At 36.7% G+C, this 18,403-nt stretch overlaps 1 protein-coding gene across 2 annotated transcripts in view; it reads left to right on the forward strand.

The window, feature by feature from the left end:
* Positions 1-18,403, forward strand: part of LOC150079033 (twitchin-like) — a 2,795,346-nt gene that overhangs the window by 1,440,707 nt on the left and 1,336,236 nt on the right. For both annotated transcript variants that reach the window (XM_090382361.1, XM_090382360.1), the window contains 2 exons: positions 3,755-3,931; positions 15,434-15,556. In XM_090382361.1, the coding sequence (XP_090238487.1) occupies positions 3,755-3,931; positions 15,434-15,556 (300 nt within the window). The remainder of the gene's footprint in view (positions 1-3,754; positions 3,932-15,433; positions 15,557-18,403) is intronic.

The following is an 18,403-nucleotide window of genomic DNA, read 5'->3' on the forward strand; positions in this document are numbered from 1 at the left end:
GTGGGATCAACTGATGATGTTACTAACAGCAAATTCAAAATGGGAAGCATTCAAAAAATTAATCTTGGAAACTACTAGGCTGTTCATACCAACTAAGAAATACTGTTCAAGATTTAGGCCTAAATGGATGTCAGATGAACTAATTAGACATGTGACAGAGAAGAAAAATGCATGGGATACATATAAAATAACAGGTGACAGAGAAGCCTATGATAGATATAAGCTGGTCTGTAACCAAGTCACAAAGGAGGTTAGGCAGGTGAAGACAGATTATGAGAAGTCTTGGCAAAGGATGCAAAGAAAAACAGCAAGGATTTCTTTACTTATGTAAACTCTAGAAAGAAGGGGATGAATCAGATTGGTTCACTTGATATCAATGGTTCAACTGTTGATGATCCTGCTCAGGTAGCTAATGAACTAAATGAATATTTTGCATCTACATTCACACAAGAGGAGTTATTCTGGAAGGGGAATGCCAGAGGTAAGTTAAACTCTGCAGTGAGCTGGATGATTTCGTAATAACTGAGAGAATTTGAGGATAAATGAGGAGAAATTGTTGAAGATAAACATAAGAAAGGCACCTAGAGTGGATGGAATCTATCCAGTTATATTAAAGGAGGAGGCGACAAAGTAAGTAAGCAAACCCTTAGCCATAATTATGAGAGCTTCCTTGGACTCAGGGGAGGTACCCATAGACTGGAGAGGTGCAAATGTGACTCCAATCCACAAAGAGGATCAAAGGGAGACACAGATAATTACAGACCTCTTAGTTTAACTTCTGTTCCAGGGAAATTAATGGAGGCACTGGTTAAAAGAGCATTGCAGGATCATCTAGACAAGACTTCAGTTATAGCTCGGACACGGCATGGGTTTGTTAAGGGGAAGTCTTGTCTGACCAATCTGGTTGGATACTATGATGTAGTCACAAAGGACTGAATGCAAAGAATAATTTTGATATCATATATTTGGATCTTAGAAAGGCCTTTGATACCATTTTACATGGAAGACTGCTGCACAAATTGGAGCTGTGTGGCATTGGTGGCAAATTGCTGCTATGGATAAAGGGATGGTTGAGTGGGAGAAGACAGAGTGTGGTAATCAATGGACACTGCTCTTTGTGGACTAATGTTATTAGTGGAATCCCTCAGGGTTCAATGTTGGGTCCATTGTTGTTTTCTGTATTTATAAATATTAATGATGGTATATTAGGCTAAATGTCCAAGTTTGCAGATGATACGAAGTTTGGCAAGGTTGTTAATGACACTAATGACAGTATGCTGCTGCAACAGGATCTAGAAAAGTGGAGCAGATGGGCTGAGAGGTGGCAAATGAAATTTAACATTGACAAATGTAAAGTACTACATATGGGAAGCAGTAATCCCAGAGTAACGTATCAACTGTGTGGTACCACACTGACAGTGGTAGAGAATGAAAAGGACCTGGGGGTAATTGCGCAGGTAGATATGAAGTTTTGTGAGCAGTGCAGATGGTCTGCAAGAGTAGCTCATGGTGTCTTGTCAATGATATACAGGAATTTTTCTAGCAGGGATAAGGAGGTGATTATCCCCTTGTATAAGGGAATGGTCAGACTACACCTTGAGTATTCTATACAGGTATGGAGGCCTCATTTTAAGAAGGATGTAGAGCTGTTGGTACGAATACAGAGAAGGGCAACAAGATTAGGAAATGGAACAAAGGGTTACTCTTACGAAGAAAGGCTTAAGTTTTGTAAATTACAGTGTCTGTAGACTAGGCACCTGTGAGGTGATCTGATTGAGGTGTCTAAAGGCTTGAATGGTTTGAGCATGCTGAATGCTGATGGGATTCTTCCTCTTGCTCAGAATAATCGCCTGAGAGGGCATAAATTCAAATTGAGGAAAGACGGTTGTGGGATAGATGCACAGAAGTTTGCCTTTAGCCAGCAGGTGGTTGATTGCTGGAATAGGCTTCCACCTGTTGTTGTAGAAGTTGATAGCTTGAATAGATTCAAGGCAGAACTTGACAAACATTTGGAGCGAGTGGATGTGTGAAATAAGGGGGTTTTTTTTTTTTTTTTTGGCTGTTGCTATATTTTTTTTTTTTGGCTGATGCTTGCTGTCTTGCATCATGTGCCTTTGCTAATGCTGATGCATCCAGAACATCTAACATCTCAAATAAATGTTTGAATATATTTAGGAAGGTAGAAGAAATTCAGATTATATTTATTAATAATTTACAAAAGATACTTTCAAAGGAAACCTCTCAGGTTCTGAGCAAAACTTGCTAAGTTAAATTTATAATGAAATTAGACTTAAAACAATAAGGAATTAATAATCTATATGAAGGTAAATCAGGCCTGATGTCTGCAGATGATACAAAGTTTGGTGAAGTGGTTAATGATTGATGATGAGGTTGTGTTATTGTAACAAGATCTAGAAAAATTTGCAGATGGGCCAAGAAGTAGCAAATGAATTTGAAAATTGACAAATGGAGTAATTCCAGAATAAGATAACTGTGTGGTACCCAACACTGATCCCCAAGGAACTTCACTTGCTACATTGATTCACCCTGTGTTATTCCCATTTATGACTACTCTCTGTCTCCTATTTTTTAGGAGACAAAGAATAGATGCACTAAAGGACTTTCTAATTAATCCCAGTTTGTTTTAGTTTCTATAATTGCCTTTTATGGAAAACCATATTTAAACATTTTACTGAAATTAAGGGTAAATAATATAAAATGTGTATCTTGCATCCAAATTGATTTATAACTGCATAATAATTAATCCTATTGGTCAGGCAAGACTTATTCATTCACTGTGAAACTCTTTATAATACAATGCCAGTATAAAGAAAGAATAAAAATAAAAACTAAAAATTAAATGTATAATAATGAAGGGATGGTTATAAATAATCTTTTCTATCAGATTAAAAATAAATAATTCAATTTACAAGTTTTTGTAAATTTGTCAATGACTTTAATGATTAAAGAATACATTTTTGAATTCAGGTGTTGAATTTGTTTTCAAATTTTATTATTATTAGTGTTATTCAATTCTGTTTATTATTTATTGTTATTAAGCAAATAAAGTCATATTCAACAAGGTAGGCATGTTGTAAGATCCAGTAAAATCAGAATACAGAAAATTAGAAACTGTCCATTGGGTCATCTTTAGAATTCTGCTTGTTATATATTGTAATTGGAAATTAGTGCACATATGTAACGATGAATTCTTGGGCACTTAATGATTTTGTAAACATGAGAATGGAAGAGACTAATAGTTACACATTTGAAATGTTTTTCTTGTTTTTCAGCAGAATTATTAAAAGTTTTATTTCATTGAAAGTAACTTGTAAAAAAATGCCCATTTTATAATTTTCATATTTTTCATTTAAAAAATAAAAATTACATTAATAAGCATTATGGCCCATTTGTCAAAGATCAACATTAGAATTTAAAAAAAAAGAACATTATTTATTATTTTTTTTTTTCAATAAAAGAAAATTGGCTGTGACGAAGGGCAGTGTGTCTTTCAGGATCAGAGATTATTAGTATACTGCTAGGTTAATCCTGGCAAGGAGAATTAATCTGTTAATCCCCTACATTTTATTGTATTTTCAGTACCTAAAATAAATTGTACATGGTAAAATTTGTTTTGGGTATTTTACAAATAAATTTTAGATATAGCTATAATTTTCATTATTATTATTTTACAGTAGTAAATAATATTAATGAAAACTTCTTCCTTTTTTTTTTTTTTTTTTAACTTTTACAGACAAACCCTCTTCTCCTGAAGGCCCACTAGAAGTTTCTGATGTACACAAAAATGGTTGCAAATTAAAGTGGAAAAGACCTAAAGATGATGGAGGCATTCCTATTCAGTGTTATGAAGTTGAAAAATTGGATTCTGATACTGGAACATGGCTTCCTGTAGGAAAAACAAAAGATCCAAGTAAGCTATAAAATTAAACATTGTGTAAATGGCATTACATGGGGAAGTTATGGAAATCTAAAGTTGAGTAAAAATAGTTATTCCATGTAAAAAGACAAAAAAAAATTGTTGTTTATTGGTTATTTTTCTCTATAATTACAGAAATTCTGTCCAAGTTGGATAGATCTGTAATTATACAGAATCTTATGGTAGGGTAATCATACTATACAGTCAGTCCTCGTATAGCACGATAGTTGTGTTCCTAGAAACCCTCGTGCAATACAAAATCGTGCAATATAAACAACAGGCCCTATTTGAAAAATAGGGTTAGGTGCCGGCCACCCAAGATTGAACACACAAACCAAAACCAAAACATTACCAAACACAATAAATAATCGTAATAAAATACGTAAGTATTTTATTACGACTATTATGTAATAAAATATTGCTAATGCTTTTGCTTCTATCGTAAGCAAACTTGTTTTTTGTTTGATTTTCTATCCAAACAGATGACAGCCGTTCCATCTCTTCCAATTATTTGTGTCTTAATCTAATGGATTTTAATTACACTTTGAGTTGTTCCTGCTATCAAAGTTGTTTTTATTTTCTCTGCATTCTTTGTAATTCTCAGCGTTGCCTCATTTAGGTCTGTAGCACGTGCAATAGGCACATGGGCTTTCATTTCGCTCAAAGCGTTTCACAATTTCATATTTTTTTCTCTATCGACAGAGGCGAACTAGCCATAAGCCTTACCCGGGGAAACCCCGGAGGCCGATGTGATTTTGGCCATAAACGTTAGTATGAGGCCACTACAAATTTTCCCAGGTAAGAATTTTTGACCCAGTCTGTCTCTATTTATCGATATCGTATTCTTCTTTTTCTCTCTGAATCTGCAGTGTCTTCACCAGGACACTTCCTTTTCACACCTTTTAAATAATTTACTCATTTTTAGGGAATAAAGCACAATTACAAAATGAGGAGGCACACACATAAACAATCTTTGGCAAAAGATGCTAAGAAAAACAGCAAGGATTTCTTTACTTATATGAACTCTAAAAGGAAGGGGATGAATATGATTGGTCCACTTGACATCGATGGTTCGACTGTTGATGATCCTGCTCAGATAGCAAACAAACTGAATGAGTATTTTGCATCTACATTCACACGTGAGGAATTATTACAGTTTGAAAATGGAAGAAGGTTATCAAATTGTAGCAGTGTGCTTAATGATTTTGTAATAACTGAGAGCAAAGTGGAGGAGAAATTGTTGAAGTTAAACATAAGAAAGGCACCTGGGGTGGATGGGATCTATCCAGTTATTTTAAAGGAGGCGGCAAAGCAACTAAGCAAACCCTTAGCCATAATTATGAGAGCATCCTTGGACTCAGGGGAGGTTCCCACGGACTGGAGATGTGCAAATGTGTCCCCAATTCACAAAGGTGGATCGAAGGGTGACACGAGTAATTACAGACCAGTTAGTTTAACTTCTGTTCCGGGTAAAATAATGGAGTCGCTGGTTAAAGATGCATTGCAGGATCATCTAGACAAGACCGCAGCAATAATTCAAACACAGCATGGGTTTGTTAAGGGAAAGTCTTGTCTGACAAATTTGATTGGTTATTATGATGTGGTCACAAAGGAACTGGATGCAAAAAAATAATTTTGATATCATGTACTTGGATTTCAGGAAAGCTTTTGACACTGTTGCGCATGGAAGACTACTGTACAAATTGGAGCAGAATGGTATTAAGGGTAAATTGCTACAATGGATAAAAGGATGGTTAAGTGGGAGAAGACAGAGGGTGGTAATCAATGGGTGCTGCTCTTCGTGGACTAATGTTATTAGTGGAGTCCCACAGGGTTCGGTGTTGGGTCCACTGTTGTTTTGTGTATTTATCAATGATATTGATGAAGGTATATCAGGCTTAATGTCGAAGTTTGCAGATGACACAAAGGTTGGCAGGGTTGTTAATGACAGTAATGGCAGTGTGCTACTGCAACAGGATCTAGATAATTTGGGCAGATGGGCTAAGAAGTGGCAACTGAAGTTCAACCTTGACAAATGCAAAGTACTGCATATGGGTAGAAGTAACCCCAGAGAAACGTACCAACTGTGTGGTACTACACTTAAGGTGGTAGAAAATGAAAAAGACCTGGGAGTAATTGTGCAGTCAGATATGAAGTTTTCTGAGCAGTGCAGACAGGCTGCTAGGGCGGGTCATGGGGTTTTGTCAATGATATATAGGAATTTTGCTAGCAGGGAAAAGGAGGTGATTGTCCCTCTGTATAAGGCAATGGTCAGGCCACGCCTTGAGTACTGCGTACAGGTCTGGAGGTCTCATTTTAGGAAGGATGTAGATTTGCTTGAACGTGTACAGAGAAGAGCAACACAATTGGTGAGGGGAATGAAGGGATTCTCTTACCAAGAGAGGCTTAAGTTCTGCAAATTGCAGTGGCTGGAGACTAGGCACCTGCGCGGTGATCTGATTGAGGTCTATAAGGCCTTGAATGGGTTGAGCACGCTGAATTCTGATGGGATCCTTCCACTTGTTCAGATTACCAACCTACGGGGACATAAGTTCAAATTAAGAAAGGACAGATGTAGAATAGATGTGCGGAAATTTGCCTTTAGCCAGCGGGTGGTTAATTGCTGGAACAAACTTCCATCTGTCGTTGTAGAAGTTGATAGGTTAAATAAATTTAAGGAGGAACTGGACAGGCATTTGGAGGGAATGGTGTGATTTTTTTTTTTTTTTTTGGCTGATGCTGCATAAGCTCCTACACTTGCTTTCTTGCATCATGTGCCACCACTACTACTACTACTACAAAGCTGGTGCGTGTAGCAACTGAATAAACAACACCATAAAGGCAGAGATACACTATTAACACCTTACATTTTACTAAAGCACATTTCTAGGGGTTACTACCATAAAACAATAAAAACAATTTCCACTTGTGTTTCTGCTAGTGGAATCTGTTATAAACTGGTAGTAAACTCGATCTAATTGCATTTGCGATTATACCGATAGCTGGAATTGTGTTGATTTTTATGTTATTATGGTGAAATGTGTTTCCCCTTCACTGATATAAAACACATAAATACATTTTCAGAATCTTCTGTTCATTCCTATCGTGTTGCGTTCGGTTGGGGTGATTCCGCGTTCGACTGCCATTTCTTGTAAACACAAAGGTGAATCGTGCATAAGCGAATTCGGTTTGTGTTATATAAGATATCGTTCCCTATTTATAAATCGTGTATGATCGAATTCATTTTTTAAAATAAATAAATGCACATGGCATAATACTTTAAGAGTTTAGTATCTATATAATATCGGTGTTTTGATACACCATAGACACTCTTAAAAAAACTACAAAATAGTTGTTGTGGGCATCATTTGCTCTTTCTCATATTGTGCTCTGCCTTCACGACGAGTTGCCATGATGCTGCACTACCTCGAATAAGTAACGCTTCACTAATAGAGAAGGCTATTGTTACTTATTCTCAGTGAGTACCACCACCCAGACATGTTTCAAGGCTATTGGCCTATCATCGTGAAGGCAGAGCACAATATGAGAAAGAGCAAATGATAACCACAACAACTACTTTGTAGTTTTTTTAAGAGTGTCTATGGTGTATCAAAACACCGATATTATATAGATACTAAACTCTTAAAGTATTATGCCATGTGCATTTATTTATTTTAAATATTATCTAATACACCTTTTGGCATCTCTCATATTGTGCGATTAACTTCACAACTGGGTCGTCATGTCTGCAATTCTAGGGTACCTGCCCACCCACTGATGATAGGCCAATAGCCTTGAAACATGTCTGGGTGGTGGTACTCACTGAGAATAAGTAACAATAGCCTTCTCTATTAGTGAAGCGTTACTTATTCGAGGTAGTGCAGCATCATGGCAACTCGTCGTGAAGGCAGATCACAATATGAGAAAGAGCAAATGATGCCCACAACAACTACTTTGTAGTTTTTTTAAGAGTGTCTAGGGTGTATCAAAACACCGATATTATATAGATCGAATTCATGTAGTGTAAACATGTGTTATATGAGGACTGACTGTACTTTGATATTTAAAATTCCTTGGAATTCATGATCAAGTCTAAGAAATCAAACCTACTACAGAGTCAACCATTTTAAAAAGAAATTAAAATTAAAAATGTTAAATTTTAAGTTAAAATTTTTGCATTTTATTTATTTTAATTTGTGTTGGTACTTTTATTTGCATTTTGCATTGACACCTCCAGGTACATGTGAGTGTCACTACTTTGTTAGGAGTGCAGCCAGGACTTGCAAACTGATCCTGCATTTGTTTACTGATTCTTCTTACAATTTGCATTTCAGACAGAGCATCATATGCTTAATGCACCTAACAAAGTTGCATGTTAGTAGTTGAGGATATTTTCAAGTTTCAGAATTACAAGGAGTGCCACTGTGTATTCAAAGAAACCTATCCAAGCAAGGGGGCACCTACTGAGTCTATATTATATTATATTATATTATATTATATTGTATTGTATTGTATTGTATTGTATTATTATTACTAGCATGATAGCTATATGATGCATTGCACTTCCTCTCATCACTCCTTCTCAACCGTACTATCATAATCTGTCATTCAGAAAAAAACCTATGTCAATCAAATATCTAGAGGAGTACTATGGGGGGGGGGAGTCCTCTCTGGTCTCCTCTTTACTGCCATTATATCCCCTTTCATAAGCCAGAGACCAGATGTATTGTCTTACACGGATGATTTAAAAATATTGACCACCATCCAAGCAAACACAGACCTGTCCAAGCAAACACAGAGAAAATTAAGTGTCCTCCTCATATTAGCAGGCTACCTTAAACAATTTGGCCTTAACCCAGTGAAGTCTAAGTGCATGCTCAACTCCCTGAAGAAAGAAACAACAATCATCTCGCCCAACATCAGTGGAGTTTCCATCCCCACCTTTCCTTATCATTTAGATTTAGGGGTTGTCTTTTACACAAAACTCATATTCAACAAGCACATTGACAAACTCATCATTCGTGCGGCGCACCTGAAATGGAGAGTAAAACAACACCTGCATTACATCTCAGACAGGGTTACAGCAACAAAATATGTCAGCACCATTATATACTCCCCACTCCTTTATGCAGCTGAAATCTGGGCGTTTTTGACATGGGTGGACAGATTACCAGCAGTGATTATTCATGCATTAAGAATCTGCAGATAAAGGAATCACTTCATAGCAGTGATCACAGTATACTGATGTGAGATTTACTTAAAAGATGTAGCTACCATCAAGGATAAAGGGAAGGGTGTTTGCTTTTGTGAAGGTAACTACAGTGGTCTCAGACACTTTTTAAATTCTATACAGTGGGACCAACTGATGATGTTACTAACAGCAAATTCGAAATGGGAAGCATTGACAAATTAATCTTGGAAGCTACTAGGCTTTTCATTACAACTAAAATACTGTTCAAGGTTTAAGCCTAAATGTAGGTTAGATGAAATAACGAGACTTATGGCAAAGAAGAAAAGTGCATGGGTTGCATATAAATTGTCAGGTGACACAGAGGCCGGTGGTAGATATAAGCTATTAGAAAACAGGCCTTGTGCGTCGGGTTGCATTATATCCAAGTTTCTTACGATGACCGACTAACTGGCTAAAATAAATTTATTAAAATAAAAATGATATATACATAAGATAAAAGCATTAAAATACAATAAGATACAAGTGTTAAAATATAATATAATAAAAGCTTTAAAATACATAGCTTTCAAAATGAAGTGCTTCTTCATCAGCTAGTCTGTGAATGATGTACTTCAGTATCTATTGATGGTTATAATAGCACAAGTCAGCTGGGCATGATCATGTATCTGGTGTTGGTAGAGCAGAATTACATACACGTGATGATCGCCAGCACTCATCGCACTGCAATACAGTACATTCTATAATAGGGTTTAAGTGTACTCCCTTCTGCGATTCATAGTACTATTATTGGTGACTATGTGCAGTGCTTCAAGCGTGAGGGCTGGCGGTAATCACGTGAACAGTCGACGATTTCAATATCCCGTTGGGGATCAAGATTGTGCTGCTCAACCCAATAATGCTCAGCGACTGCAGAGCATTCGAAGTTAGTGGTTCATAGAGCCACCTCATGCTCAGAAACCTGATCTTTCAATCTTCTACCAGACTCACCTACATAACACCCCACACAATCCGGACACGTAATATGGTATACGGAACCACTCTGTAGGAAAGGAGGAACAGGTATTTTCACCTTACAAATAATAGATTGTAATTTCCTTCCCAGAAGTTGCACGCATCGTATATGATGGAGATGCAAAATCCTAACAATACGTGCCAATATGCCTGGATTGGATAATAGGGGATGTAGGCGGTAGAGATAAATTGATCGACGTGAGACAGGTTAGATTTCGTAACAAATTTGTGAGCCTGAAGCTCACATCTGTCTAGAACATGAGGTGGATAGCCACAGTTTGAAAGCTGCGCCCTAATTTTAGAAATCTCCAAGTGGGAGAATAAAGTATGAGCAGTGCTACGTAAATGACCAGTGGCATGCACAGAGCCATAATTGGTAAATTGGCCTGCACACATTGGCTTCCTAAAAACGGAAGTTACTAAACACGAATCCATGCGTTGGACTAACACATCCCAAAAAGGAAGAGTATTATCAACTTCAGTTCAATCATAAACTGAATGATTGGTGACAGGGAATTGAGATATTGCAGCAGCCCAGATTCTGATCCCCGGGGTACAATTGCAAAAATATCATGTTATGGAGCACCCATAACAGGGAGGGGGCGTGATCGTGTTCAATGACTCTGTTAGCCAAATACAGGGCACAGCTATGGGTACCCCTGTGTCGTGGCCAAGATCACCATGGAGGAACTTGAGAGAGAGAGTCAGATTTTCTTGAATTTACCTATTCCTATCACTCTCTGGTGTCATTATGTTGACGATATTTTTGCAATCGTCGACTATTCACGTGATTACCGCCAGCACTCGTGGCTTGAAGCACTGCACATAGTCACCAATAATAGTACTATGAATCGCACAAGGGGAGTACACTTAAATCCTATTATAGAATGTACTGTATTGAAGTGCGATGAGTGCTGGCGATCATCATGTGTACATAATTCTGCTCTACCGACACCAGATTCATGATACATGATCATGCCCAGCTGACTTGTGCTATTGTAACCATCAATATATATCGACGTACACCATTCACAGACTAGCTGATGAAGAGGCACTTTGCTTCGAAAGCTACAATGTATTTTAAAGCTATTATTATATTATATTTTTACACTGTGATCTAATTGTATTTTAATGCTTTTATCATATTGCATACAATATGACAAGGATCACTATGTGACTGACCTGATGTTTGCTGATGATAGTGCTATCCTTGCTGGTAACGACGCTGAAGCCACGGACATCCTCTACGACATTGCCCGCATTGCCCGGCCATACGGTTTGAAGATCAATGCTGGTAAGACAAAGGCCCTGACAACAGATGGGTCGCAAGCCACAATCTATCTCGAAGGCGTCCAGATCGAGCAAGTGCAGGACTTTAAATACCTTGGGTCGCTGGTCCAGGAGAAGAAAGTTGCATCCACCATGGAAATCCACAGCAGAATTGGACAGGCAGCCACTGCGTTCGCCTCGCTCAAATGGTGTCTGTGGAAGAGGACCAACATTTCCACAAAGACTAAAATCCGACTCTTCCGGACTTTGATCCTGCCCATTCTTCTTTACAGATCGGAAACATGGATTTGTCTCAAGTTAGATTTGAACAAACTTGAGGTATTCCAAATGCGATGCCTGCGGCAGATCTTGGGCATCTCTCTTCGCGACCGCATCACTAATGATACCATCCGTGCCAGATGCCAACAGCAACCAACCATTGCCGACCAAATCCAGAAGCGAAGGCTCAGATGGTTTGGCCACGTATGTAGAATGGGCACGAACAGAATACCATCCACACTCCTTTGGAGACAACGACCCACCCAATGGAGCATCCAACGGACCGCGCCTAGGAAAACGTGGGCCAAGCAAGTGGAAGATGACTTGAAGAGCCGACGTTTCGACCTTAACCAGGCCAGGACTGAAGCCATGGATCGTAAGGTATGGAAGAACATCACAGAGCAAGTCCGAAACCCTGCGGCACCTACAGCAGCATACTGGTTGCGTGGCCAACCGCCTCCCCCAGCTGCCAGCTAAGGACAGAAGAAGAAGAAGAAGAAGAAGAAGAATGCTTTTATCTTATTTTATTTCTGTTTTATCTTATGTATATATCATTTTTATTTTAATATATTTATTTTAACCAGTTAGTCGGTCGATGCAAGAAACTTGAATGAGATTTAAGCTAGTCTGTAAAGAAGTCACAAAGGAGGTTAAGCAGGCGAAGGCAGATTACGAGAAATCTTTGGCAAAGGATACAAAAAAATGAGCAAAAACTTCTTTACCTATGTAAACTCTAGAAGGATGAATCAGATTGGTCCACTTGATATCAGTGGCTCAACTGTTGATGATGATCCTGCTCAGGTACTGACAAACAGAAAGAGTATTTCGTATCTACATTCACATATGAGGAATTCTGTGAGGAAGTGGAAGCCAGAAGTTTATCAAAATCTAACAGGGAGCTAAATGATTTTGTAATCTCAGAGCAAAGTGGAGGAGAAAATGTTGAAGTTAAACATAAGAAAAGCACCTGGAGTGGTTGGGATCTATCCAGTTATATTAAAAAAAGGCAGCAAAGGAAGTAAGCAAATCCTTAGCCATAATTATGAGAGCATCCAGATTCAGGGGAAGTCCCCACAGAGATGTGCAAACATATCCCCAGTTCAAAATGGGGAATCAAAGGGTGACACTAGTAATTATAGACCTGTTAGTTTAACTTCTGTTCTGGGGAAAATAATGGAGTCACTGGTTAAAGATGCATTGCAGGATCATCTAGACAAGATTGCAGCTATAGTTAAGACAGACCATGGATGTGTTAAGGGGAAATCTTGTCTGACCAAATTGATTGGATACTATGATGTCGTCACAAAGGAAGTAGATGCAAAAAATAATTTTGATATCATATGCTTGGATTTTAGGAAAGCTTTTGATACTGTTGCACGTGGAAGACTGCTGTAGAAATTGGAGCAATATGGCATTAAGGGAAAGTTGCTGCTATGGATAAAGTGATGGTTGAGTGGGAGAAGACCGAGAGTGGTAATCAATGAACACTGCTCTTCATGACTAATGTTATTAGTGGAGTACGCTAGGGTTTGGTGTTGGGCCCAGTGTTGTTTTCTATATTTATCAATGATATTGATGAAGGTATATCAGGTATAATATCCAAGTTTACAGATGAAACAAAGGTTGACGGAGATATTAATGACAGTAAAAACAGTTTGCTGCTGCAACAGGATCTAGTGAAGATGGGCTGAGAGGTGGCAACCAAAGTTTAACATTGATAAATGCAAAGTACTGCATATGGGCAGCAGTAACCCCAGAGTAACGTACCAACTGTGCAGCACTATACTCAGGATAATAAAAGATGGGCAATGAGATCAGTGAGAGAAAAAAAGGGAGACTTTTTTTTGGCTGAATGGATTGAGCCTGCTCAATCCATTCAAACTCTTTTTAGTTTCTCTTAAACTCAAATTGAGGAAAGACAGTTGTAGAATAGATGTGTGCAAATTTGGCTTTAGATAGCGGGTAATTGATTGCTAAGAACAAACTTTCATCTGTCATTGCAGAAGTTGATAGCTTAAATAAATTCAAAGAACTGGACAAACCTTTGGAGCAAAGAATGGTGAAATGGGAAGGGTTTTTTTTTTTTTTTTTTTGGCTGATGCTGTATAAGTTGTTTTTCTTGCATCATATGTCTCTGCTAATGGTAATGCTAATTTCTCATTAATGTGTGTGGCAACAACCTCAGCTTTCTCTGACATCAGTGGATGACTGGTACTCTCTTTAGTTTCTTTTATTCATCCACTGCTGAAGTTATATATAGCAAGAGAGAGAGAGAGAAGTATAAGATGTACTCTACCTGGATATTTCTCTATACACTACACTCATTTTTCAGTAGATGTTCATTGGCTTTAATTCTTTATTCTACAAGAAGCAAATGATGCTGCATAAATACAGCAAGTTGGGTCACTGTGATTGAGAGTAACACCCACCTATGAATAAATGAAGTTACAAATCTTCTTTCATTTGCACATACTTATTAATTATATAATAATGTAATTATATAATTTCCACAGTCCAAACAGCTCTTCTCACCCTCCAAAGAAAGACAAATCAAATCCTGCTTCATATGGCATTATGGTTCATCAGGTTTTTTTGGAATGCTGAAGGAGTGTTGTAAGTGACTTACCTTGATAAAGGTTAGACATTCATAGGAGCATATTGTGAGGGCCTTGTGAGGCATTTCATAAAAACTAAAAGGCAAACAACTAGGAAGACTCAGCAAAGGAGTCTTGTTCCACAAAGAATATACACCTGCTAATATGTCTGTCATTGCCCTGGCTACACTGTATGAGCAATGTTTTTGAAATCTTGGACCATCCCCCAATTCATCGGATCTAGCACCATTGGGCTTTCACCTATTTCCTAATTTTAAAAAATACCCAGCTGGCATCTATTTTCCCACTAACAGTGACATGATTACTAAAGTTTATGCATTCCTGGATGCCTAAGAGAAAACTTTCTTCATAGCTGGAATCAATGCATTGCATCATTGGTGGAAAAAGTGTGTTGTTTCCAAAGGGTAATACTATGTTGAAAAAGTAACATGATACAAAACTCCTCAAATAAAAGGCAGCACTGCTCAGGCCACAAACTTTTCAAATGCCACCTATCCCGTATAATTGGATAATTATATGGGAAATTGAGATAATTATATTGTAGCACCATCAGTACTCTTAGTTGGGACTATGGCACACCCCCAGAACACTGCCTTAGCATTTCCTTTTAGAAAATCCTAGGACCTCCTCTGAGCACCATTGTTTCTAAACAGAGAATAAATATAAAACAACATATGTATCTGTTATAACATGTTATATCTGTTAGCTCCTGGCATAGCTGAGTGGTCAGGAGTGAGAGTGCAATAGATACACTCCTTGAGTGGACCCCGTTTCAAGCTCATGTCTGCTAAATACAATTAATGATTGCATTCATAATTTGTTGTTAATTTCTTTGACTTGGTGGTCAAGCTGGAGTATAAACCAGAACTTTTTTATATATATACATATACTTATGATATTATGACTATAAATGTACACAAATATGACTTGATTTCTGTAAAAAAAAAAAAAAAAAAAAATAGAAAATTAGTGAATATTAGTATACAAATCTAGTAATATTAATGCAGTTTTCTAAAATAAATTTTGAAATTTGACATTAAGTTGAAAAAAAGTATAAAATATATTCTAATAAAATTTTCACAATGAAAGGTTTATTAGAATTTTTGACAAAATTTTATTTCTTCTTCTTAGCTATGGAAGTAAATGGATTGACTCCTGGAAAAGATTATAAATTTAGAGTAAGAGCAGTAAATAAAGAAGGAGAATCAGAGCCTTTAGAAGCACAGAAATCAGTAACTGCCAAAAATCCTTATGGTGAAAATTTTTCAGATTTCTGTTTTGTTTCCTTTGTTTACTTAACATAGAGTAATACATTTCAAATACTACAGTGCCTAATATTATTTTTGATTAAATTACTGACTTAAACTTAGCAGATTTTGAGGTATACATTTTAAAATTACATATCATGTCTATGGGGAAGCATATGCATCCTCTGAGAACTTTTCAATTATAAAATTTTCCAGTGTTGCAGAAAAGCAACATAGTTTAAAACAAGGATAGTATTTTGCAAAATTACATAAGTTTCAAAACTACTTTAGCGAGAAACATAGAGAAAATAATAGTAAACCGATACTGAGGAAATTAAAGAAAATTAAACATAATGCTCTGCATGCTTAGAATTAAACAGGAGAGAGCAAAGAAAGTTTTGTAATTTTATCAGCTGCAAAGTTGAGATTTTTTATATCTTAAGCTCTGCTAGGTTATTTAATTTTTTAGGCTAATCACACATATGAAGGGCTATTAGAACCCATAATACTTTAGTACCACATGTGGATTTAAAGTTTGAAGACAGAAGATACTTGTTGACATTCAGCTTGAATTTCTGTAGGTGATAATTTTCAGGAAATATTTAAGAATGAAGAATGAATGAAAGTTGTACCAAAGAACAAAATAATATGAAATAAAATGATTATTTAAATGGCATCCAAGCATATGCTTATATCTTTATTTGTAGTTATCTGCAGAAGTGTGTTCATGGGCCAGTTTGCATACTGGCGGCTGAAAACCCCAGAATAATTTACAGAGACCCCCCCCCCCCACTTGAGATTAACTAACTACAGCCTTGATTGAAGAGGGGTTTTAGAAATTCTTGCAAATGAGAATTATAAACGGACAGCACAATATTTCACTGTCTTCCAATCTTCAAATGATTGGAAGACAGTGGTATATTGTGCTGATTAAGCTACCATAGAGGACTGCCAAAGAACCAAATGAGAAGGAATAAAGAATGAAGAAAAAAAGATAGTTCAGTGAGTTTAGAGTTGAATTGTGATTGGATGTTAACCAGCTAAGGCATGTATTATGACTAATTTAGAATAAAGAGGTGCATTTAGAGAAGCTAATTCAGTAAATATGTGTAAAAAAGAGATGTAACAGAGATTAAAAGACTGGTATGATAGGGAGTAGTCATTTGGTAAGCGAGGAATCATGAATTAACCTGATTGCTTTTTTGTATTGAATTGAGTTTTGCAGAAGTTCTGGTGACATTGCTTCATGTAGGAACATGTGGAGTAGCACTGCCATATAACAATATAAGAATTATTTGAATATCACTTATTTAAAGAAATTGAGGTCAGTTTTTAAGAAATTGTAGCTGTTTGTGCAGAACTGGATTTGTTGAACTTGAAAGTGAAATATATTATATTATTATCAGAAATCTATGGATAGGATTTGTAGTCAAAGAAGAGGATCATTAGTATAAAAAAGGTGAGATGTCACTAGTTTATTGGCATTAGCAAAATCATATTTTAGGGATCATTAATCCTTTCAGCTATGAGGTTACGAAATGCATGTGTCCACAGGAAGAAAAGAGAGTAAATCAAAAGAACTTTGTGGAACTCCACCATTGGTTTAGAAGTTAAAAACCATCTTCCATCTCACATATTGAGCAGTCAGATGAAATGGGCTGCCCATTTTCCATTTAATAAGATGGAGGTTTTCCATCATGTAATAAGATAGATGCTTTCTTAGAAGGCCTTTATACCAGGAACATTTGAAAGCCCAGTAGAAAAGCCAAGACAACTGCATAAGTTTTTACCAACTGTTCCATGGAATTTGTTCACAATTCAGTAACAAAAGGTAAGATATCACTAATAGATTTGAACTGGCAAAATCAATTCATATTAGGGAACATTAATCCTTTCAGCTGTGAGATTACTGAATGCATGTAGCCCTGAGCCAGCAAGTTTTCAAAATTTTTAAAAAGGAAAATTCTATAGATAATTGCTTTTAAATATTAATTATTATATATTTTATATTCTTATTCATATATTATAATTCTTATTATATTATATCATGTTATATTCTTATATTATAATATTATAATTCTTATTTTAACTTAATTTTCCAATATTAAATGAAATTACTGTGAAAAATTAAATCAGTTTTTCAAAAAATAATGTAAACAAACATATTTACTCTTTTTTAATTAATTAATATTTACCAAATGACAAATAAATGCATCTGTATATTTATCATTGGATTCAAGTTAGCATTAGCATTAGTAGAGGCAAACGATGCCAGAAAGCAAGCTTATGCAGCACCAGCCAAAAAAAAAAAAAAAAAAAAAACCCTCCCATTTCACTCCTCCATTCATTCCAAATGCCTGTCCACCTCAGACTTTGGCGCCTCCGTAGCCAGGTGGGAAGGAGCAGCAATGCATAGCACACGCTTCTTGATTAGACCGGGGTTCAAGCCCGTCTCCACCAAATACGGAGGATGTGGAAAGGTCAGGGAATGACCACTGCATATTCCCGGAGCAATATGGCCTTAGTTGCTAATGCTCCGAAAAACCAAATAACAACAACAACAACTTCAGCCTTAAATTTATTTAGGCTATCAACTTCCATAACAAAAGATGGTAGTCTGTTCCACCAATCAACTACCAGCTGGCTAAAGACAAATTTCCGCACAACTATTCTACAACTGTCTTTCCTCAATTTGAATCTGTGCCCCTTCAGGTTCTTAATCTGAGCAATAGTAAGAATCCCATCAGCATTTAGGTTGCTCAAGCCATTTAAGGCCTTATACACCTCAATCAGATCAGCTCGCAGGTGCCTCCAGGCACTGAAATTTGCAGATCTTAAGCCTTCCTTGGTAAGA

Source organism: Mastigoproctus giganteus, chromosome 10 (assembly GCF_048544385.1).
Source record: "Mastigoproctus giganteus isolate SK-2022 chromosome 10, ASM4854438v1, whole genome shotgun sequence".
Classification (NCBI taxonomy): Eukaryota; Metazoa; Arthropoda; class Arachnida; order Uropygi; family Thelyphonidae; genus Mastigoproctus; species Mastigoproctus giganteus.